Source organism: Dendropsophus ebraccatus, chromosome 1, assembly GCF_027789765.1.
Source record: "Dendropsophus ebraccatus isolate aDenEbr1 chromosome 1, aDenEbr1.pat, whole genome shotgun sequence".
NCBI lineage: Eukaryota > Metazoa > Chordata > Amphibia > Anura > Hylidae > Dendropsophus > Dendropsophus ebraccatus.
In genome coordinates, this window is record NC_091454.1 from 221,915,971 (window position 1) to 221,938,377 (window position 22,407).

At 43.2% G+C, this 22,407-nt stretch overlaps 2 protein-coding genes across 2 annotated transcripts; both read left to right on the plus strand.

The window, feature by feature from the left end:
* The first annotated feature begins 742 nt into the window (after window positions 1–742).
* Window positions 743–5,419, plus strand: LOC138784874 (vomeronasal type-2 receptor 26-like). The gene is made up of 4 exons (XM_069960572.1): window positions 743–750; window positions 804–882; window positions 1,705–1,828; window positions 4,512–5,419. Exons 1-4 carry the CDS (start codon window positions 743–745, stop codon window positions 5,417–5,419), a joined length of 1,119 nt encoding a protein of 372 aa, XP_069816673.1.
* A 5,626-nt stretch (window positions 5,420–11,045) lies between these two features.
* LOC138784883 (extracellular calcium-sensing receptor-like) lies at window positions 11,046–18,703 on the plus strand. The gene is made up of 7 exons (XM_069960582.1): window positions 11,046–11,096; window positions 11,361–11,515; window positions 12,044–12,335; window positions 12,437–13,231; window positions 14,782–15,009; window positions 16,061–16,184; window positions 17,468–18,703. Exons 1-7 carry the CDS (start codon window positions 11,046–11,048, stop codon window positions 18,376–18,378), a joined length of 2,556 nt encoding a protein of 851 aa, XP_069816683.1. The 3' UTR covers window positions 18,379–18,703.
* Window positions 18,704–22,407: the final 3,704 nt, after the last annotated feature.

A 22,407-nucleotide genomic window follows, 5' to 3' on the forward strand; every position in this document is an offset into this window, starting at 1 on the left:
AGAAAACTGACATGTCGGTTCTTTGTGGCGCTGCATGGGATCCCGGTCGGAGCGTATACTATGTGTATATGCTCTGGCCGGGATCCCATAGAAGAATAGGCAGTGTTCCACACCGTACAAAGTAAAGCCGTTGTTGCCATCGGTACTTTTACGCTCTGTGAACATAGCCTTAAGGTACCTTCCCCAAGCCAGATTGAAACACCTTGTAGTTACAATGATAGGACGTTGTGACACCGGCCCACGTTTCCACATCTGTGTCCTGAAACAGGGCAGCGTGCAGTATCAGGATATGAACACAGTTTTGGTGCACGTCACTTGCCAGGTCAGGAGCCAATGGCTAGTTGCAGCACCCAGCAGCCGAGGAGCAGGGGGCCTTAGAGTTCTCTGTCCTCTGACTTGCTTAGATTCTAACTCATGACCCCAGGGCCCAGTCAGATGACAGCTTGCACCTTTAATAATGCAAGCAATGGCATACACCGACTCTCACAGTACCCTGCTAAGAGTCAGTGTGTGTTCTAGGCTGGGGGTCCACCAGAAGACCCATTCACAATTACATTCTCTATTTTAAAGGGAAGAAAATCATCATATGGTTAAGGATCCCTGTTATAAAAGTTAAAACTTGCAATTTTCATTTTTTGGTCTTTTCTACCATAGATCCTGCACTATATGAAGAAGGTCAGAGTCTTATTAAGTAATGAGAGAGAAGTTTCCTTTGATGAAAATGGAGACCCGCCTGCAGTCTATGACATTGTCAATTGGCAGCTAAGTTCAAGCAATATCATAGGTCCTGTCAAAGTTGGCAGCTATGACACCACAGCGTCTACTGGCCAGCTTTTTACCATCAACTCCAGTCTGCTGCTTTGGGCAACTGAAAATAACCAGGTAGATCAGATAGTTTTTTTTTTTTTTTTTTTTTTGCAATTTGTAGTAAATGAGCCCCTACTACAGTACTTACTGAGCAGTGTAGCATACCTTATAGGTCTCCCTGCTCACTTCACATTCAATGGGTTGGGCACTCTGACACCTAGTCGTAAATTACCATATGCATCACCACCTAAGCTTACATGTATTAGGCTATGCTTTGTATATGGGATATAGGATGCCATGGAAACAATGTAGAAAAGTATATGTACTGTATCGGTTACAGTCTCTGGCCCAAAGGAGATAAGTCTCCATGCTGTGCATTGCTACTTAGCTACTTACTCTCTTTCCTTCCTCTTAGACCAGCAAATGAACACTAAACAGGAAGCATACTGTACAGTTTATAGCCTCTTGCCTAGTACCTCCTTATAGCATCTAGAGAGCAAGGACTCCTGTTGGTTTGATAGGTGTCCCAGGTCCTGTACAGTAAGCCACTATGCATTAGACATCCCTGCTTACTGTATGGCCCAAAGAAAATAAATAGCGATGTGTATTATTAATTAACTTCTTTAACGCTCCATTATTGATGGAGTTTGTATTGCTATTATTGCACTCTGTGGTTTCTGCCCACAATCATAGGTGTTAAGCCCAATGATATCATCACTACATGGAGCTTCACTATCAAAGCTATGACATTGTGCTGTCCCCCAGATCATGTAATAGATAAATAAATAAATAAATAAATAAAATATAGATAGATAGATAGATAGATAGATAGATAGATAGATAGTTTACATGTGTTTGAGATCTCATCTTGTATATCTCCTGCTAACTTCTCCCCAGGTACCTACATCAGTGTGTACTGAGAGTTGTCCTCCAGGATTCAGAAAGGCCTCCATTAGAGGGCAACCTGTCTGCTGCTTCCAATGTGTCCCATGTCCACAAGGGGAAATCTCCAATCATACAGGTACAAAGGAAGACAATGGGAGAGATAATTAAAACCGGTCTTATACTTACACAGTGTAAACATAGAATAGATGGTCTAAGTCCCTATTACACAAGGTGATCTTCGGGAGCAAGCGAGCCCTGATCTTTGAGATCAGTTATTACAGGCGCCGACTTCGAGCAGTTTAGTGAGGGGGTATTGCACTGGCGACGGCCGCAGATCATTGCTAACTTAAGGCCCTATTACACTAAACAATTATCGACCGTATTCGCCCAAAATCAGCTGTTACGAACAATAATTGTTCCGTGTAATAAAAGACATTGCTGACAAGCTGACATGAACGAAGACGGCTGATCGTTGCAGTTTTTTGTCTTTCAACATATTGAAAGACAAACAACTAATATAGCAACAATCTGCTGCGGTCATTCCATCAAACACGAGCGGCGGCAGGAGACCGCCACTTTCCTCTATGGTCTGCCCGGATGATCTAGCGATCCCCGCAGCCTCCCCTGTACTTACCCACTCGCTGTCGCCCTGTGTAGTAGGGGCTTTAGTTATTAGTCTTTCAACATGTTGAAAGACAACGACAGACAACGATCAGCCAACATTGTCCAAATACAGCCCCTAATCGATTCATGTAATAGGGCCTTTAGTAAGTTTAGCACACAAATCCCTTATTGCAGTCCTAGGTTAAAGGGGTTATCTGGTATTAGAAAAACATTAGGCTCCATTCACTTCAATGGAACTCAGATGCAAAACCAACACCCAAACTGGAGACAAGTGGTGCTGTCTTTGGAAGAAAGTGGTCTTTTTTTTTTTTAATGCTGGATTACCCCTTTAATAGTTGTAAAAAGGTTTGGTTATTGACTTTTTAGCAAAGGGTAGCTTTATTTCTTGAATTGTTCAGTTTGTGAACTGTTCGCGTGTGGTAAGTGGACAAGAGGCGCTATCATGAATAACCGATGTGGAGCACCACGTGTCATTGTTGTAAGAGGTGAACACTGGCTATGAAGATATGCGTGTGTGGACCGACATGCTACAGGGGAGCAGCTTACCCCTGAAAAGGACCTAGAGGACTACCAGACATGTGTCACACAAGGGATCGGTGATCTCTAATGTATATCGGACTCTGGAGAAGACGGGTTGTCAATGCATCAGCAGAAAAGGCTTCATTTTACCTGGGAATATCAAGATTGCTAGAAGAACACAAGCTGGTGTAGGCAGCGTTATGGTCACGGTGGTATCCTCTGGGTCAAACATCCATGTTGAGGCGATCTCAGCCTATCTGGATATCAATCCATCCTGCAGATCACGTACACCCATACTGATCGTCTTTCCTGGAGCAGATAGGATCTTACAGAAACACAATGTTACATACACAGTAGATAGAAATGTCTAGCGCATGACCAAGACCTCTCAGTTTTACCCTACCTTCAATTCCTCAGACTTAAACCCACTGGATCATCTGTGTCTGTAGGACTTCGATGGTGGTGTTGACCCTCCAGCAGATGTGGGAAGCAGACAGCATGGCTCCAGATACCTGTAACACCTACCAGGACTTTATTGAGTCACTCCCGGACACTCTAGCTGCTGCCTGTATTTTAGCTGGTGGTCATAGTTTTTGGTCATGATTTTGGTTAGGGTCTTGGGTCTTTGCTGGGGGGAACGCAGGCATAAGAGGGCAAGAACAGTGTATGGGCTCCTTGTTGTCAAGAAGCTCCAAAGCAAACTATGAAATTAACAAAATAATGTGCACTCTCTATTTTATTTGCAGGAGTTTAGCAGCTTGATATGTTGTTTTGGTGAAAAATATTCTGTAGAACATGCAATTTATTCATCTAGGTTTATGGTGATCTCACTTAATGATTTACACCTTCCCTATACAAGCGAAACCATTGATTATACATAAACAGTGAAAACTTGGATAACAAGTAGTTGGTCTGAGAGAATTTTGCAAGACAAGCTAAGAATTAAAAAAAAAAAAAAAAAAAAAAAGGAACTTTCTAAACAAGCAAGATTTAGAAATGTAAGCCCCATGTGTCCTCTGTACTGGGTAGAACCTGTAGAACTGGGAATATCCTCCTGTGGAAGCGAGCAGCTCCGCCTTATCTCCTCTCCCTGCTGCCGGAGGACTAAGTGTGAGTGAGGCTGTGGCACTCTCCTACTCCAGTGTGCTGGAAGACTAGATCCTTTGTGTACAGATGTAACCCAAACAGTGAGTGCATCAACCCCCCTGGGCCTCATCCAGACATCTCCCACCACTGACACACATGTGGTGCTGGATGGTGTATGACCGATGCTTACCTTTGACCTCTGAATTAACCCCTTCACTGATAGTTGCTCCAGGCAGCCAGCACTACTACCAGCAGGTACCAGCACCAGCAGATTTTCGGCCACCAGGGGAGTGGTATATGGAGGAAGAGTGAACTGAAGAACCCCTTCTTTACTAATACAATGTTCTTTATAGCTACAGAACAACTTCTTATAGGAAAAGTTTCTTTGATATATGAGCAATTACAAGCACGTTCCCCGAACTAATTAGGCTTGTAATCAACTGTTTCACTGTAAATAACATTCAATGTGATAGGTCTCCGCTAATATCTTGTTATTTTTCCAGTGAATTAAATTGTTAAATTAAGACTTCTGGCATTCTATAAATGTGATGACTTCGACTTTAGTAAATTAATTATTCTCTTATTTCTAGATTCTAATGATTGTCACAAATGTCCATGGAACGAATGGCCAAATCCGGAGAAGAACAGATGTCTCAAAAAGCACATAGACTTCCTTGCCTATGATGACCCATTGGGTGCAACTTTATCAGGTGCCTCGGTCATTTCCTCCCTCATTCCGAGCCTAATACTGAGGCTTTTCATTCAATATAAAACAACTCCCATAGTTAAAGCCAACAACTACATCCTAAGTTGTATTCTTCTATTCTCCCTATCATGTTGCTTTCTGAGCTCTTTGGTTTTTATTGGTTACCCCCAGAAAGAGAAGTGTCTGCTACGTCAAGCTGCTTTTGGACTGGTCTTCGCCCTCTGTATTTCTTCCATTTTGGCTAAAACCATTATGGTAGTGTTTGCCTTTATGGCCACAAAACCTGGCAGTATTATGAGGAACTGGACTAACCCTTGGGTTTCCTATTCAATTACATTTACCTGTTGCTTGTTACAATTTATCTTATGTATCTCATGGTTGTCCCTAGCTCCTCCATTCCAACAATATAACATAGAAAGCTTACCAACACTCATCATTGTTGAATGTAATGAGGGGTCACCAATTGCTTTTTGGACCATGTTGGGTTATCTCTTTCTTCTGGCCATCATAAGTTTCATTGTTGCCTTCCTTGCTCGAAGACTTCCCGACAGCTTTAATGAAGCCCAGTATATTACATTCAGCATGCTGGCCTTCCTCAGTGTCTGGATATCTTATATCCCGGCCTCCCTCAGTGCTCAGGGCAGGTACACAGTGGCTATGGAGATCTTTGCCATCTTGGCCTCCAGTTGGGCTCTAGTCATCTGTATGTTCTTTCCAAAGTGCTTTATTATATTGTTCAGACCTGATATGAACTCTAGAGAATTTCTCATGAGGAGAGACAGAGACAGATAAAATAACTTACAAAAATTACATGATAGATAAGCTATAAATTCTTAAAGGGATTTCCTCGTGAACATAAGCACTCTTCATGTGTACTGTTAGAGCTGTAGGACTAACTCCAGTACTGGAGCTCAACATCCATGTATTACTGAATTGCAACCACGTAATGCTCCATTTCCCCTGTAGTGGCCGCTACAAGGGGAAATATGCAGACAGAGAAGGCTTCCCTGGAAGAATCAACCAACCACTGCACCACTTACAGATTTAGAGGCCAGAGGATGCTACCACAGACTTTGTATTTCTCTTGACAATTTTAGTAATACATGTTGCAAATGGAAAGCCAAACAGTTGACCTAAGGAAGAGCCAAATTTACAAAGGAAAGGAATTTGTCAATAGTTTTGTGTTCTGGTTCACAGAGGTTGGTGCAAGCAAAAAAAATAAATAAATAAAATAATCCCTTTCTACAGCCTAGCAAATAATTTATCAAGTCTATACTTCCCATTTGTGAGCAGTGATGTGATGTTACACACTCTGGGCTGCAAGCTAATAGCACTACCCCAGCTAGGGTGTTCCTGGGGCCTGGAGCAGAGCAAAAAGGACACTAAGAAATAACCAGTGCTCACGGCAGCCTCGAAACATCATATGGTGCAGGAATCACTACCTGGAGTCCAGCTGTACTATTGCTTGCTGCATGGTCAAACCTTCTCAAATCACCTGGAACACATCAGGAGCTCTACAAAGTCTTTAGGACTACAGTACAATAATAGTGACTCACAGGTGACATCTTCTCCGATAAACCATTTGGTTTACGCTTTGTCCACTCGGGGGACAGGGAGAGACTCCAAGTTACCGAATGCAATCTTTTTTGCACTTTAAAAAAAACATGACAGGGTTTAAAGCAACTCTGTACCCACAATCTGATTCCCCAAACCACTTGTACCTTCGGATAGCTGCTTTTAATCCAAGATCTGTCCTGCGGTCCGTTTGGCAGGTGATGCAGTTATTGTCATAAAAAATTACTTTTAAAATTGCAGCTCCGTGCCCTACGGGCGTATCTGTGCCCTAATTTTGCACCACCCCTCCGTCCCTCCTCCCCGCCCTCCTCATCATTAGGAATGCTCCAGGCAGATTGCCTCCTGTTCACCCACTGTGTTACCACAGCACATGGGCTGGATCGTTAAGACACCTGTGCAATGTTCAAACAGAAGTAAATGTTCCAGTGGCATTTCTAATGATGAAGATCGTGGGGAGGAGAGACAGAGAGGGTGGTGCAAAGTTAGGGCATCTGTCGAACGGACCGCAGGACAGATCTTGGATTAAAAGCAGCTATCCGATGGTACAAGTGGTTTGGGGGGGGGGGGGTCATATTGTGGGTACAGAGTCACTTTAAGAGAGGTGAGATGAGAATTATATATAAGGATTTGAAGGATGCTTTAGAGCATAGAATCTTCAGCGTTAAGAAGCAATTCTGGGAAAGGAAGCTTAGGCCAATATCTGAGGAGGATTGGGAGAATGTATTGGCTAGTGTAGGGAGGGCATCAATTAATAGAAATCATCAGTTGGTACAACTTAAAATTATCAATAGGTTGCACTAGTATACGGAAAATGGGTAGAGCATTAGATGACTCGTGCCCAAGGTGTGGACAACTAGGAGCTAATTACATACATATGCTTTGGAACTGTACTAAAATACGCCCCTTTTGGGATATTATAGTGGGGTTTATTAGGACTCAAGTTGGGATGACTTTTCCATATAATGCTTTGTATGTTATTCTGGGCTGTACAGTACAGATTAGGACGGGGTCTCAGTTTTTATCTAAGCTTCTGTTTGTAGCTAGGTTGCTGATTTTGCGGAATTAAATTGCCGTAGCTCCTCCATCCAAGGAACACTGGGTGGAAGCGGTTTTGAAGGTTAAAAACTATGAGAGGATCTATTGTCATCATAAGAAAAACGGTCTAAAGACATATAATGCAATTTGGGGCCCTCGGCCCACTAGACTGGAGGAGACGCCTAGGAGCATTATACATCATATATAGGGTATTAAGTAGTGTAGTAATTTTATCGTAACATGTTTTGCTTTTTTTCCCTCCTCTCTCTCGGGGCTGGGTGGGTGGTAGGGTTGGGGGTTTGTAACAGTTTGGGGGATAAATTTTGTATTACATATTCCATTATGTATTGCTTGTTAAGAATGGTAATTTTCTATGGAAAAAAATAAAAAATAAAAAAGGTAAAGTAAAAAAAAAGTTGTAGGCAGGTAAGAAGGTTAAAGAAAAGAGGTATGTAGTGTTAGAGCAATTTCGACCTCAAATGGATCAGTAGGTAGGTTGGTCATTCCAGTAGGTTTCCCCAGTATACAGGTCCCCCAGTATGTATTTCCCCAGTGTATGGTGATCCAGTAGGCAGCATTTCCTGTACATAGTTTCCCCAGTTTATAGGCTTCTAGCAGTTTCCTCTATAGATAGGCCCCCACTTAGTCTCTTTAAATAGACCCTAAGTAGGTCGTATTCTCTTATGGATAGCCACAGTAGGTAGCGTTCCCCTGTAGATAGACTCCCAGTGGTTGGGTTCCCCCGAGCACCATCACCAAGATTTAAAAAATAGACAAATATCATACCTTCTCCTGGCTTCCCTGCAGTCAGTGGAGGTCTCTTGGTTATCTTCTAGGTCGCAGGCAGCTTCATACCTTCAGCCACTAGAGAACTGGGGCATCTTTACCTCCAGGACACACTCATGGAGAAGTAGTGATGTTATTCTATTCACATGCAGCCCATAGATAGAGATATTCCCAACTTCTAGAGGCTGATGGCACAAAGCTGCCTGTTGGTTAAATCCATCAAATAACCTGTTAGTTAGATATGTGTCCAAATGTGAGTGTATAAAGGCGTCAGAGTCACAGTAGGCCCACTCTTTAGCCTAGGTTCTCTTGACAATCAATACTGTGTATGTAATAAAACTCAGCAGGTCTCATTCTCTTGATATCGGTTAGTGACTATATCTCACACGGAGGATTTGGAATGTTTTAGCTCCATATTACATTGTATTTCACTTCTGATGATCCTGTGGTCAGACTGTATTACTGTGATGTCATTGACCTCTTTATTTATTTTGTGTGAATGAGAAAATAAATAAAAATTACTTAAAGGAGAACTCTGGCGACAACATTTTTTTTTCCAGAAACAGCAGGACACGGTAGGAACATAACAAGCAATGTTAACTCACCTCACCCCGCACCTCTGCAGTGAGGGATGGCAGCTCCGTGACCTCTGACGGGCTCCGGGATATCCTTAGCTGCCTACGTCAGCTGCACTAGTTTGCTCCTCTTTCCCCGCTCAATGCCAGCGCTATTACATGCATGTCGTCAAGGAGTGGGTGAGTACAGGAGGGCTGCAGGGAGGTGCAGGGGGCTGCCTGGGTGATCGCTTAATCGTCTGGGCAGCCCATAGAGGTTAATGACAGTTTGCTTCCGCCGTTCCTATTCCTTGGAGCGACGGCAGCAGATCATTATCGTTCGTCTTTCACTTTACCATAGTGTAAAGTGAAACTCACTCAGCTGCCCCTAGCAACCAATCAGATTCCACCTTTCATTTTCCAAAGAGTCTGTGAGGAATGAAAGGTGGAATCTGATTGGTTGCTAGGGGCAGCTGAGCCAGTTTCACTTTACACCATGTTTGATAAATCTCCTCCTCATGGCTCCACCTCTTCATGGCAGTGGGATCTCCTAATGGCAGTGGCCTCTTTCAGCAGGATAATGCCCTTGGGGCCACACTGGAAAAATTTACCAGGAGTTAGGAACCTGACAACAAGATCTAAGTGGTGACACAGTCTCCAAATTCTACCGATTTCAATCTGACCAATCATCTATGGGGTGTGCATGAGAAACAAGTCCCATGTATGGACACTATACCTCACAACTGGGCCTGGAGAGCTGTCATGGGGACATAGGGCCCCCAAGAAGAGGACTTTGGTTAGAATTTCATAGTAGAAGGGGCATTTCCCCCAGGCAGCACAGAGAATTCTAGGAGAAGAATATTTTGACCTCGTGGTTAATGGCTGATCCACATATATTTACTAAAACAGAATGGGATGTTATAAGAGCTTGAGAAACCCTGTGTAGGGGTGTGTGTATACCATTAGTCATGGTCCTGAGGTCTGTTATCAAGTGGGACAAAGAGTACTAGCATGGGTGTCCAACCTCCAACTGTTGCAAAACTACAATTTCCATCATACCTGGACAGCCAAAGCTTTAATGCTTTCATCTGTCTTCTTCATGTCTCTCCATAGACTTTTTTTTCATTACGTAATCTATAGTGCACATCTGTATAACATGATTGTTCCTTTAATTGTCCTGGAACAGCATCCAGTCCCTCGGGGTGACATGGTTCAGCTCCATAGAGAATATCTATCACTATAACATATCCGTGTTTTCTAGGAACGGCCATGGGTACCCTTTATAGTTCGAGAATGCAAAGGACAGAGCAGCTGTAATATAATAAGCAGAGTGTGGGGCTCGGCTTTTATGGACATTACTCATGTTCCTTACACAACTGTCTGACTACTGGGAAATTATATTTTTTCAATTACATTTTTCTGACACTAGTAAAGGTAAGGTAGACGGGACTATGGGGACAAATGAGACATACAAAGTAGAAGGGACAGGGTTTTTACTAGCACAGATTATTTCAGGGGAAGATCTTTTTGGATAGTGTATGAGAAGGTACCACATTTGTGTTGGAAGAAGGATTGCTATTGTGATGGTGTTTGGACTGAGACCATTCTTGTGATGCTGTCTGAGCAGGGGCTACTTTTCTGATGATGTTTAAGTGAGGATTCGAGATGAGTGAGCCGGGTTCGGGTTCAAGTCCATCCGAACCCGATCGTTCGGCATTTGATTAGCGGTGGCTGCTGAACTTGGATAAAGCTCTAAGGTTGTCTGGAAAACATGGATACAGCCAATGACTATATCCATGTTTTCCACATAGCCTTAGGGCTTTATCCAACTTCAGCAGCCACCGCTAATCAAATGCCGAAAGTTCGGGTTCGGATGGACTCCAGCATGCTCCAGGTTCCCTCATCTCTAGTGAGAATCATTGTTGTTATAGTGTGTGAGCAGGGATCACTTTTGTAATAGTATTTGAGCAAGGACCCTTGTTGTGATGGTGTTTAAGTAGGGACTACTCTTGTGATGGTCTTTGGGCAAGGGGCTACACTTGTAAATGGTTCCAAACCGGAGAAAATACAAAGACCACGGCCACTCACCGGTACTGTGAATTCTTTATTAGTAGTCCATTACCGAGAACGATACAAACAGGGGAAGGGAGGACAAACACAGGTGCAGTGTGGATCAGCGACAATCCTTTCGTGAGACACACTCACTTCAACAGGTCGAGACGTGAGCGTGTCTCACGAAAGGATTGTCGCTGACCCACACTGCACCTGTGTTTGTCCTCCCTTTCCATCTGTATCATTCTCGTTAATGGACTGATAATAAAGAAGTGGCCGTGGTCTTTGTATTTTCTCCGGTTTGCAATATTTGAGTCTTGTGTCTTACCACTGAGCACCACATGGTCTGTACTACCCAGTTAACCCTGCTTATCCCAGTGAAAGCCGTGTATTTCCCATATCTGTTTTGGTCAACTATGCCAAGCTTATCGTCATCTTTGTCACACTTGTACATGGTTTTAAAGCAGGTACTACTCATGTGAGGGAGTTCTTTTGTCACTGTAAGACTGTTCTTAGTCAGATGCTATTTTTGTTGTAGTGTTTGGCCACGAACCATTCTCCTAATGTTGTTTGAACAGAGAGCACTCTATAATACCTATATGTAATCATATTCACAGTGCTTTCTCTATTGCATTCACAGTGGAGTCATTCTGGTCAGCATGCATATAATGATAACCCTATATACAGTCATCTGGATTCTACTTCTGCCTGGTTTCACCTTTGTGGTACAGTCCTCGGATCTGGCCTGCCACCTTCATGTTCCAGAGCTTGAGGGTATAACTCAGCCTGGAGATATCATGTTGGGAGTTGTTTTGCCTCTTCATTTAGACAGTGTGTATCAAACACTTTCCTTCACTGAAAGACCACTTAAGACCATTTGTTCAACGTAAGTGGAAATACATAGTGAGGATGATGATGAGATTATGGTTGTTTTTTGAAGGTTTTTTTTTTTCATTTATAGGCATGCCCCTTTGACTCTGTGCAGACTCTCCTAGTGCTATACAACTTAACTGTCCATTGAAGAGTCAATCATTACTTCCATTATAGGCTAAATACCAAGGGTAGACCTAGGAGAGAAGGGTCTAGTCTTCACTAGTCTTATCTGATCTTGTAAAATACGCTTCACTTCAGGGAAGCTGAAATGTTAGCAAGCAAGAGGAACTTGCACTAGCACCCTGACAATGGCACAGAGCAATAGAATCTAACCCATTAAGGTTTGGGTGAAAGACTCTGGGAGCCAGTTTTTATCTTAGAGGGTAAAGACTTGGTAAAATGAATCAATAGATAGTAAAACCTAAAACCATGATAAGAGACCTATTTTAATTGTTTGCTGTGAGTTCCTAACTTTTATTTGATTTTTACAGAGTTAAAAATAAGACTAGGCCATCATCTTTTTCTCCATTCTTTCTGAAAGGTTCCATCTTGAAAATTACCAGCAACTTCAGTCCATGATATTTGCAGTTGAAGAAATCAATGCAAATCCCAATATTCTTCCAAATGTCACTTTAGGCTTCCAAGCCTATGATTCATGTGACGTTCTTCGTCAGGACCTTCAAGGAACATTACAAATACTTACTGGCTTCAGCAAAGTCCTAGCCAACTACCGATGCCTTCAAAATGTTCCTCTTAGTGGCGTTATTGGTCCCTCAATTTCAACACACTCCATCCTTGTAGCACATATCTTGGGACTGTATAAATACCCTCAGGTAAAGACCTATTATGGGTTCTGTAGATGTTTATGGCCAACAATGCAAACTATAGCAAGGGCATCACTTTGCTGTCATGACATTTTGTCTTTTCCCAACAGATTAGCCACTTCTCCACCAGCCCTCTACTAAGTGATCGGACAAAGTTCCCATCATTTTTTAGAACTGTATCTAATGATGTTTTCCAGTCTCAAGGACTTGCCCAGTTAGTGTTACATTTTGGCTGGACATGGGTAGGATTACTCGCTGTTGACAATGACTATGGCCAACAAGGAATTCAGCTGGTGAAACAAGAGATATTGAAGGCTGGAGCTTGTGTGGCTTTCTCCGAGAACATTATATCAAGCCAGCCAGACCGCAATGCTCCACATATTGTTAAAATATTAAAGACCTCAACAGCCAGAATTGTGGTTGTCTTCTCATCCGCCATAAACCTGGTTCCCATCTTGAATGAAATGTTGAGACAAAATATCACAAAGAAAATATTTGTAGCCAGTGAAGCTTGGTCCACCTCTAGTCTCTTCTCCATAGGAAGGCTTTCAGAGTCACTATCTGGAACGATAGGATTAGCTTTCTACAGTGGGACCATCTCAAATTTTCGCGAATTCCTTAATAAGATCCATCCTTCCATGTCACTAGGAATGGAATGGGAAAAGTTGTTATGGGAGCAAACATTCCACTGTATATTTATAGATAGTAATTCCACCATGTCTATGAACACTTCTGGAAGAGAGTGCACAGGTTCTGAGGACCTACAAAGTATCACAAACAGCTTCAATGATGTCTCCAGTTTAAGGACAACCTACAATGTCTATACTGCAGTACATGTCTTGGCTAAAGCTTTAGAAAATTTAAAAAGTTGCAAGAATGGAGGAGAACACAATTTTTCCCATGAAGTATGTGCCAATATTAGAACTTTCAAACCTTGGCAGGTAGTATCAATATGTATTTTTAATAAAACTATAAATAGTGTATACATACATATTCATTTTCTGGAGTTGTGATTGGGCAAAGAACATGCCTGTGTTCAAGCTTACCTGAATGTGCTCCCAGGATGGACTTTTGCCCTCCTCAGTGGTATCGGGAGCATGGGGTGATAACTATGGCTTCTTGTCCTGCTCACATTACAGCCAATATTGAGAGAGGGGCATTTGTCTTTAGTAGTCACTAGTGTGTGGGTTCTGACTGGCCTATCAAGAGAGAAGGAGCACTGGGCCAATCACTGGCCATGCCCTCACTGCAGGCATCAATGATTGTGTACTTGCTGCCTTCTCTTATGTTCTTCTGGATCTCTCATCTTCTGGTGACTCTTGACTTGGCTTGTCAAAAATCAACAGGAGACAGCACTTCAAAGTGAAAAAACGTGATGCTTTTATTCACATCCTACTTCCGCAACGTTTCGGCTGGTTCTCAGCCTTTCTCAAGTGGAGAACCAGCTGAAACGTTGCGCAAGTAGGATGTGAATAAAAGCATCATGGTTTTTCACTTTGAAGTGCTGTCTCCTGTTGATTTTTGAGGAGTTGCATCTGGACGGAGGGGTCCTGTCTGGTGAGACGAGCACTCTGCATCTACCCTTTCTATTTTTGACTTTGGCCTGTGCTGTTCCCTTGAACTGTTGTTGCATCTTAACTTGGCTTGTTCTTCCTGACTTCTGCCTTTGTACTGTGACTTGGTACTGATCTCTTGTGTCAACCTTGGCCTGACTCTGGTATTGCTATTGCTACTGATTTTGTCTGTTGTTAATTTTTGGTGTGTTTTTGTCCTTGTATATCTGATTTGGCTTTATCCCTTACTGATTTTGTTTTAGATTGACAACATTGACTTTTTTCCTAACTTAGAGTAGGGATGGTTGACCATTTGCTGCCACCTAGGGCAGATCCTCCAAGTAGGCAGGGACAGTTGGCTTGGTTCAGTTCAGGGTTCATTGTATTCCAATGGACGTAAGAATTTCAGATGAAAACAATCAATCAATACTCCCTAAAATATGCTGGAATTGTCTAACTTTCTAAGATATCCGATGTACCAAACCCATGTCACTATGTTGCATTGTTAGTACAATGGAAACTGAACTTCAAACAGCTTAGAATTATGCTCATCATGATCAATGTGATTAATTATGCAATTCACAAATTATGTACAGGTTTGTTTCAGTCCAAGGTGTAGGACCTTCATCAGTGTGTCATAAAGGTCCTACACCTTTGATTAACCAGAAACTTTTTTTAATACATCTTTTTTGTATTGTAATGATCTTAAACCTAATTTTAATGGTCAGCGTACACCTTAGATTTACGGCGGCCGAACCTGATCCTCGTGTCTGTTTTGGCCGCTGGTACAGTATAAGGTGTATGGGGACCTTTAAAATTAGGTTTGTCCAAAATTCAAATGGCTTCCTTCTGAATTCTGATGTCCCCCAAAAGTGACACAGCTTGTGTCCACCATTTTTCAGCTCCTGTACTACATGAAAAAAGCAAGAGTCACATTGGGTAACGGGAGAGACTTCTACTTTGATGAGAATGGAGACCCTCCAGCAGTCTATGACATTGTGAACTGGCAGCTAAGCTCAGAGGGCATTATGCAACATATAAGGATTGGCAGCTATGATACCACAGCTTCTTCTCATCATGTTTTTACTATAGACACAAATGCCATTCTATGGAGCACTGGAAGTAAGACAGTAAGTGCATCAGAAATAATGTATACAGATTATTAAATTTTTGTGTCCCCCCCTCCTTCGAAATAGATATGGACCCTTGGCACAGAAGAGCATACAAAGTATGTCAATAGAGAAATTAAAAGAAGAAGTCTGGCAAGGCAACAAATTTTCAGTTCAGGCCGGGGGATGGAGGGAGCATAACAAGAAGTGCATATTTACCACTCCCCGTGCCCGCGCTGTGCTGTGTCGCTCTCCAGGGGCACTCTCCAGCTCTCCCCTTTTCTGCATCATGATCTGATTGATAGATTCCCTGCTCAGCCAGCCAGTGACTGAGGCAGGACACTGCCGCAGTCACTGATTGGCTGGTGGGGCATCCATCAGCCGGATCAGACATGTTCCCCCGAGTCATCACGTCATTAGGAACTCGGGGAAAATGCCTTCCAGCAGGGGTCCCGAATCTTTGAGCTACAATGCTAGGTATCCTAAAGGGGTTATCCAGAATTAAAAAGCTGCTTTATGCTGATGTAATCTAGACTATTTGTGAGCTGCCACTGCCCGTGTCCACCAGCTGCTGTCTGCACAGCATCTTTATCCTTTAAGGTTCACCATATCCTGCTCCTTTCAGCCTGACCTGCCTGTTAGGACTCTTCTTCTGCCTTAATGTTCACATAGAGAGAATACTGGGATAGGCAACAGACAGCGGTCTGCCTTGGTGTGGTGAGAGTAGCTTGTGGGTCTCCCTTGCTTAAAGGCCTGTCACAACTGTAAGCTCTACATGGATCCCAATTTGTCCAGTATAAGATTATTCCTAAAAAAAACAAAAAAAAATTGGAAAGCTAATAATCATTGAAGAACTTCACAGACACGGCCGAGTCACAGAACAGCCGGTGTCTTACAATGTGTGAACCTGGCCCAAGGGAGCCTTAGCGCTGCAACCAACCTCTGCAACCACTGGTAATCAAATGCCGCACTCTTGGGATTGTGTAGTACATATAAGAATGAGCACTACTATGGGTACAACTTTGGCAAGAGTATACAGTATATATATACAGATTGTATATTTATTTTGCAGCCTCCTGTCTCCGTTTGCAGTGAGAGTTGTCTTCCAGGCTTTAGGAAAGCTCCAATAAGTGGCCAACCTGCCTGCTGTTTCCAATGTGTTCCTTGCCCTCAAGGGGAGATCTCCAACCAGACAGGTATGAGAAAGTCATCACAATGTTATATTAAAGATGTTAACTTTTCTCCCCCTCTTCTCCAGTTAGGGTGATGAACTTCAAATTATTCTTTACCACCTTGGTCCCTTGAAATCATATCCTAATGGATTCTAGGTTTTCAGAAGGTCTTTGTGCGGTAATGAGACCATGGATGGACCATGGTCTAAGTCTATATCTTAGGACAGCATCTTGCATCTAGATGAGGAAAGAGCCAAAAAAAAAAAAAAAAAAAATTTTGAATCACTCCCCTTTTCCCATGTTATAAATATAAATAAATAAACATGTTTGGTATCGAGTGCGTAATTGCGCAAACTATTAATTTATCACATTCCTGATGTCACACGGTAAACGGTGTAAGCGCAAAAAAATTTCAAAGTGCAAACTTGTGCATTTTTGGTCGCATCAAATCCAGAAAAATTGGAATAAAAAGTGATCAAAAAGTCGTATATGCGCAAAGAAGGTACCGATAGAAAGTACAAATCATGGTGCAAAAAAATGACACACAGCCCTATAGACCAAAGGATAAAAGCGCTATAAGCATGGTAATAGAGCGATTTTAAGGAACATATATTTATTTTAAAAGGTTTTAATTTTTTAAAAGCCATCAAATAAAATAAAAGTTATACAAGTTGCATATCGTTATAATCATACCGACTTGAGGAACATATCTAACAAGACAGTTTTACCCCAGGGCAAAAGGTGTAAAAGCAACAAAAAAAAAAATGTGTTTTTTTTTTGTTTTTCAATTTCACCACACATTTATTTTATTTTTATTTTTTTTTGCTTTTGCAGTGTACTTTATGCAAAAATTCAGCCTGTCATTGCAAAGTACAATTAGTAGCGCAAAAATGAGGGCTCATGTGGGTTTCTAGGTGAAAAAAAATGCAAGTGCTATGGCCTTTTAAGCACAAGGAGGAAAAAGCGGAAACGCAAAAATGGAAATTGGTCTGGTCTTTAAGGAGTTAATCTTTAGGTGCAATGGGGGGCTGGAATACTCAGCCCCTGCCAAGCCACTTGTGTTGGGCCGGCTGGGAGCAGATCAGAGCACTAAGGGCGGTAGTCCCATGCTTAGAGCACCAAACGCCTAATTAGCATATGGGTTAAACTCCTAATAGTACAAAAATGGCACCAAGAATGAAGATAAGAAACTTACCTTCATCTTCAGCACTCTGTGCTCTATAGGGAAACATTAGCAGGTGAGATACATCTAGCCTGCTAATAGTTAGCTTTTAATGCTTTTCTAACTGAATTTTGTTCTGTTGCAGACTCCCTTGACTGCATCCAATGTCCCTGGAATCAATGGCCAAATCCCCAAAAAGATTTGTGTCTTCAGAAGGCGATAGAATATCTATCATATGAAGAAACCCTAGGTGCAACCTTGACCTCTGCAAGTTCTGTGTCCGTCCTCATTCCCGTTCTTATACTGCAGCTTTATGTGAAGTTTAAAGTGACCCCTATAGTGAAAGCCAATAACTATCACCTCAGCTGCCTTCTACTGGTGTCCCTATCCCTTTGTTTCCTTTGTGCTTTACTTTTTATAGGATTTCCAAAATCTGAGACATGTCTTCTCCGTCAAGCTGGATTTGGGTTGGCTTTTACTCTCTGTATCTCTTGTGTATTGGCTAAAACTATGATGGTGGTTTTTGCTTTTATGGCAACAAAGCCTGGCAGCAATCTAAGAAGATGGACAAGTCCCAGCGTGTCCTACGCTATTATATTCCTATGTACTTTTTTGCAGTTCGTCTTATGCATCACTTGGTTGTCCATCTCACCTCCATTTCCTCAAAACAATGCTCAAGTAAAACCTAGTGTAATAATTGTTGAGTGTAATGAGGGGTCACCTATCGCCTTCTGGATTATGTTGGGTTATCTCTTCCTTCTGGCCACCATAAGTTTCATTGTTGCCTTCCTGGCTCGAAGACTTCCTGACAGCTTTAATGAAGCCCAATATATTACATTCAGCATGTTGGCCTTCCTCAGTGTCTGGATATCTTATATCCCGGCCTCCCTCAGTGCTCAGGGCAGGTACACAGTGGCTATGGAGATCTTCGCCATCTTGGCCTCCAGCTGGGCTTTGGTCATCTGTATGTTTCTTCCTAAGTGTTTCATTATATTGTTCCGACCCAACATGAACTCCAGAGAATTCCTCATGAAGAAGAACCCAAAACATATCTAGGCTAAAAAAATAAATAAAATAAGCGTCACTTTCATTTAAAGTGAACTTTTGACATGTTCTAGAACCAGGTGTGGGCGCTGAGACCCAAATCTGACGGATGAAGGGAATCACTCAATGCAATATATTCTGAGAATGGAAATGGTGACTCTGGTGTTCTCCCTCAGCATTGAGACTTACAAACTGTAACTGTAATTTTTTTGTTGTTTTTTTGTTCCTTTCAATGGCAGCAACACTTTTAAGTTCCTACTCTGGCCTATCTTAATACCGTGGCCAAGGCAGAGCGGCTTGGCAGAGAGAGTCACCTGCCACCAAGTACAAGAGCAACCTGCCCTGTCTCATAGTTATGCCGTGGAAAGGTCTAAAAAATGCAAACAGATGTTATTATAAAAAACAGATGTGTAGTTTATATAAACTGTTTTTTTTTTAGGTGTGTACAGCACATTTGAATTACATTGCTTATTTTTCAGCAGGTCAATGCTTGGTAAATTATTTTGGATATTTTTGATCAATGTATATTTCCTGTAGTGTGTGATTGCACATACTCTGTATAAATACCATTGGACTCCTTTTTAAAGAGGTTGTGCAGAAGCAGAACCTTATTTGGGGGCCAAAAGGACACTATATTTGGAAACTATCACTGTTTAGGTATACAGCGGCTTATATTTTAAGGCAGTACATTTTAGGAGTGGCACAGATTTATGGGAAGCATAGTGGGACAGTTTATGGGGACAGTGGTATACTGTATAAGGATAGGGGTGTAGTATATTGGGACATTGCCACGGTATATAGGAACAGTGGTTCAGTTTATTTGGGGGCACATTGGTTCAGTTTATTAAGGAAAGGGTCATTTTATTAGGACTGTGGCATCATTATCGGAGAAGGGACAGCGGTATATTTGTTGAGGGCACAGAATGTGGCAATATTGTATTCTGGGGAACAGTATTGTATGTAGAGATGAAACATTGTATTCAGGGGCACAATGTATTATACTTACATTATACAGTATTAGGCCATGTTCAGACCGGTACTGCAGTACTGGCCAGATGATCTTTCACGCAGCTGAGTTCTGATGCGGGCGCATCTGTGCGCGCCCGCATCAGGACTCCCCACTGCACACCATGGAGCATGCGGCCGCAGCCGCTCACTCCATAGTGTGCACTGACGGTTATTCATTGAATAGCAGCCATAGAAAACTGACCAGTCAGTTTCTTGCAGCGCCCCAAGGGATCCCAGCCGGTGTGTATACTATGTGTATACACTCCGGATTTCCTCAGCCTGCAGCACAACGTAAGTAACGCAGTGATTACAGCGGAACTTACGTTGTTTGAACATAGCCTTATACTTACTAGCATGTCTTAAAACGTATGGAGACTTACAGACCATTCATGCTTCACTGGGAATTCTAGGAAGAAAGCATATGCAAAGGCAGTTTTTTTACATCACCTGATAAAGGAGTATTCTCATCTCAACTAATATAGTTATAGTTGTAGGACTGGTCAAGGTAAATACTTCATAGTCAGTGGCGGATTATAATGTGGGCGGTTTGGGCGGCCGCCCGGGGCCCGAGGCTCCGGGGGGGCCCATGCCGCGCCGCCCACATTATAATCCGCCCACGCCGCTGCGGCCCGGCCCCCCACTGCACTCTTGTGACCGCAAGCATTATTTCGCTTGTGGTTACAGGAGTCCCCGGCTGATGTGCAGCTGCCGGGGGTGTCTCGTCCTCTCCCTGGCAGCGCGCGCATCACACAGCTCCCTGTGCCACCTAAGCCCTGACTTCCGGTATTAAGAGCGCACGTTAGAGACGCTCTGTACCGGAAGTCAGGACCCAGGCGGCACAGTGAGCTATAAAGGGGAAAAAAGAGGGGGACCATCTATAAGGGGGGAAAAGAGGGGGACCATCTATAAGGGGGGGAAAGAGGGGGACCATCTATAGAGGGGAAAAAAGAGGAGGACCATCTATAAAGGGGAAAAAAGAGGGGGACCATCTATAAGGGGGGAAAAGAGGGGGACCATCTATAGAGGGGAAAAGAGGGGGACCATCTATAAAGGGGAAAAAAGAGGGGGACCATCTATAAGGGGGGAAAGAGGGGGACCATCTATGACGGGGGAAAAGAGGGGGACCATCTATAAAGGGGAAAAGAGGGGGACCATCTATAAGGGGGGAGCAGAGGGGGACCATCTATAAGGGGGGAAAGAGGGGGACCATCTATAAAGGGAAAAAGAGGGGGACCATCTATAAGGGGGGAAAAGAGGGGGACCATCTATAAAGGGGAAAAGAGGGGGACCATCTATAAGGGGGGGCAGAGGGGGACCATCTATAAGGGGGGGGGAGAGGGGGACCATCTATAAAGGGAAAAAGAGGGGGACCATCTATAAAGAGGGAAAGAGGGGGACAATCTATAGAGGGGGAAAGAGGGGGACCATCTATAGAGGGGGAAAGAGGGGGACCATCTATAAAGGGGAAAAAAGAGGGGGACCATCTATAAGGGGGAAAAGAGGGGGACCATCTATAGAGGGGAAAAGAGGGGGACCATCTCTAAAGAGGGAAAGAGGGGGACAATCTATAGAGGGGGAAAGAGGGGGACCATCTATAGAGGTGGAAAGAGGGGGACCATCTATAAAGGGGGAAAGAGGGGGACCATCTATAAAGAGGGAAAGAGGGGGACCATCTATAAGGGGGGGAAGAGGGGGACCATCTATAAAGAGGGAAAGAGGGGGGCCATCTATAAAGGGGAAAAGAGGGGGACCATCTATAAAGAGGGAAAGAGGGGGACCATCTATAGAGGGGGAAAGAGGGGGACCATCTATAAAGGGAAAAAGAGGGGGACCATCTATAAAGGGGAAAAGAGGGGGACCATCTATAAAGAGGGAAAGAGGGGGACCATCTATAAAGAGGGAAAGAGGAAGACCATCTATAAAGGGGAAAAGAGGGGGACCATCTATAGAGGGGGAAAGAGGGGGGCCATCTATAAAGAGGGAAAGAGGGGGACCATCTCTAAAGGGGGAAAGAGCGGGACCATCTATAAAGGGAAAAGAGGGGGACCATCTATAGAGGGGGAAAGAGGGGGACCATCTATAAAGAGGGAAAGAGGGGGACCATCTATAGAGGGGGAAAGAGGGGGACCATCTATAAGGGGGGAAAATAGGGACCACAAACATTATGTTTATTGGGGTCAGAAGGGAGGGGAGGCAAGCAGTGGTTTTTGGGGACAGCGTTTGGAGGGGGGGGGGGGGCAGTAGCAGATCAAAATGTGGGCGGATTGACTGGGGGGGGGCAGGTTGGGTGGACAGCCCGGGGCCCAGGGTACATTTAATCCGCCACTGTTCATAGTAACATAGTAACATTGTAAATAAGGTTGAAAGAAGACAAGAGTCCATCAGGTTCAACCTAGGGAAACCCTACTGTGTTAATCCAGGGGAAGGCAAAACCCCTATGAGGCGGATAACAATTGCCCCATCACAGGGAGAAAATTCCTTCCTGACTCCAATAGCAACCAGAATAATCCCTGGATCAATGTATCACTGGAAATCTAATGCTCATAACTTGTAATATTATATTTTTCAAGAAAAGCATCAAGACCTCCATTGAACTTATTTAATGAATCTGCCATGACAACATCATGTGGCAGAGAGTTCCACAGTCTTAGTGCTTGTACAGTAAAGAACCCGCGTCGATGCTGATGATGAAATCTTCTTTCCTCTAGACGTAGAGGATGCCCCCTTGTCATGGTTACAGACCTAGGAGTAAAAAGATCACTACAAAGATCTCTGTACTGTCCATTCATAGATTTGTACATTGTGATCAGATCTTCCCTAAGACGTCTTTTTTCTAGCGTAAATAACCCCAAGCTTGATAACCTGTCTTGGTACTGTAACCCACCCATTCCCTTAATGACCTTTGTTGCCCTCCTCTGCACCCGCTCTAGTTCAGCTGTGTCCTTATATACCGGTGCCCAAAACTGTACACAGTATTCCATATGTGGTCTGACCAGTGATTTACAAAGAGGCAAAACTATGTTCTCATCTTTA

Bases quoted from the DNA above. Each gene is read 5' to 3' on its own strand.
- LOC138784874 (XM_069960572.1), top strand. The intron at 883-1,704 runs GTAGATCAGATA...ACTTCTCCCCAG, and splicing joins GGGCAACTGAAAATAACCAG to GTACCTACATCAGTGTGTAC. The intron at 1,829-4,511 runs GTACAAAGGAAG...TCTTATTTCTAG, and splicing joins GGAAATCTCCAATCATACAG to ATTCTAATGATTGTCACAAA.
- LOC138784883 (XM_069960582.1), top strand. From the start codon at position 11,046: ATGCCAAGCTTATCGTCATCTTTGTCACACTTGTACATGGTTTTAAAG. The intron at 12,336-12,436 runs GTAAAGACCTAT...TTTTCCCAACAG, and splicing joins GACTGTATAAATACCCTCAG to ATTAGCCACTTCTCCACCAG. The intron at 16,185-17,467 runs GTATGAGAAAGT...GTTCTGTTGCAG, and splicing joins GGAGATCTCCAACCAGACAG to ACTCCCTTGACTGCATCCAA.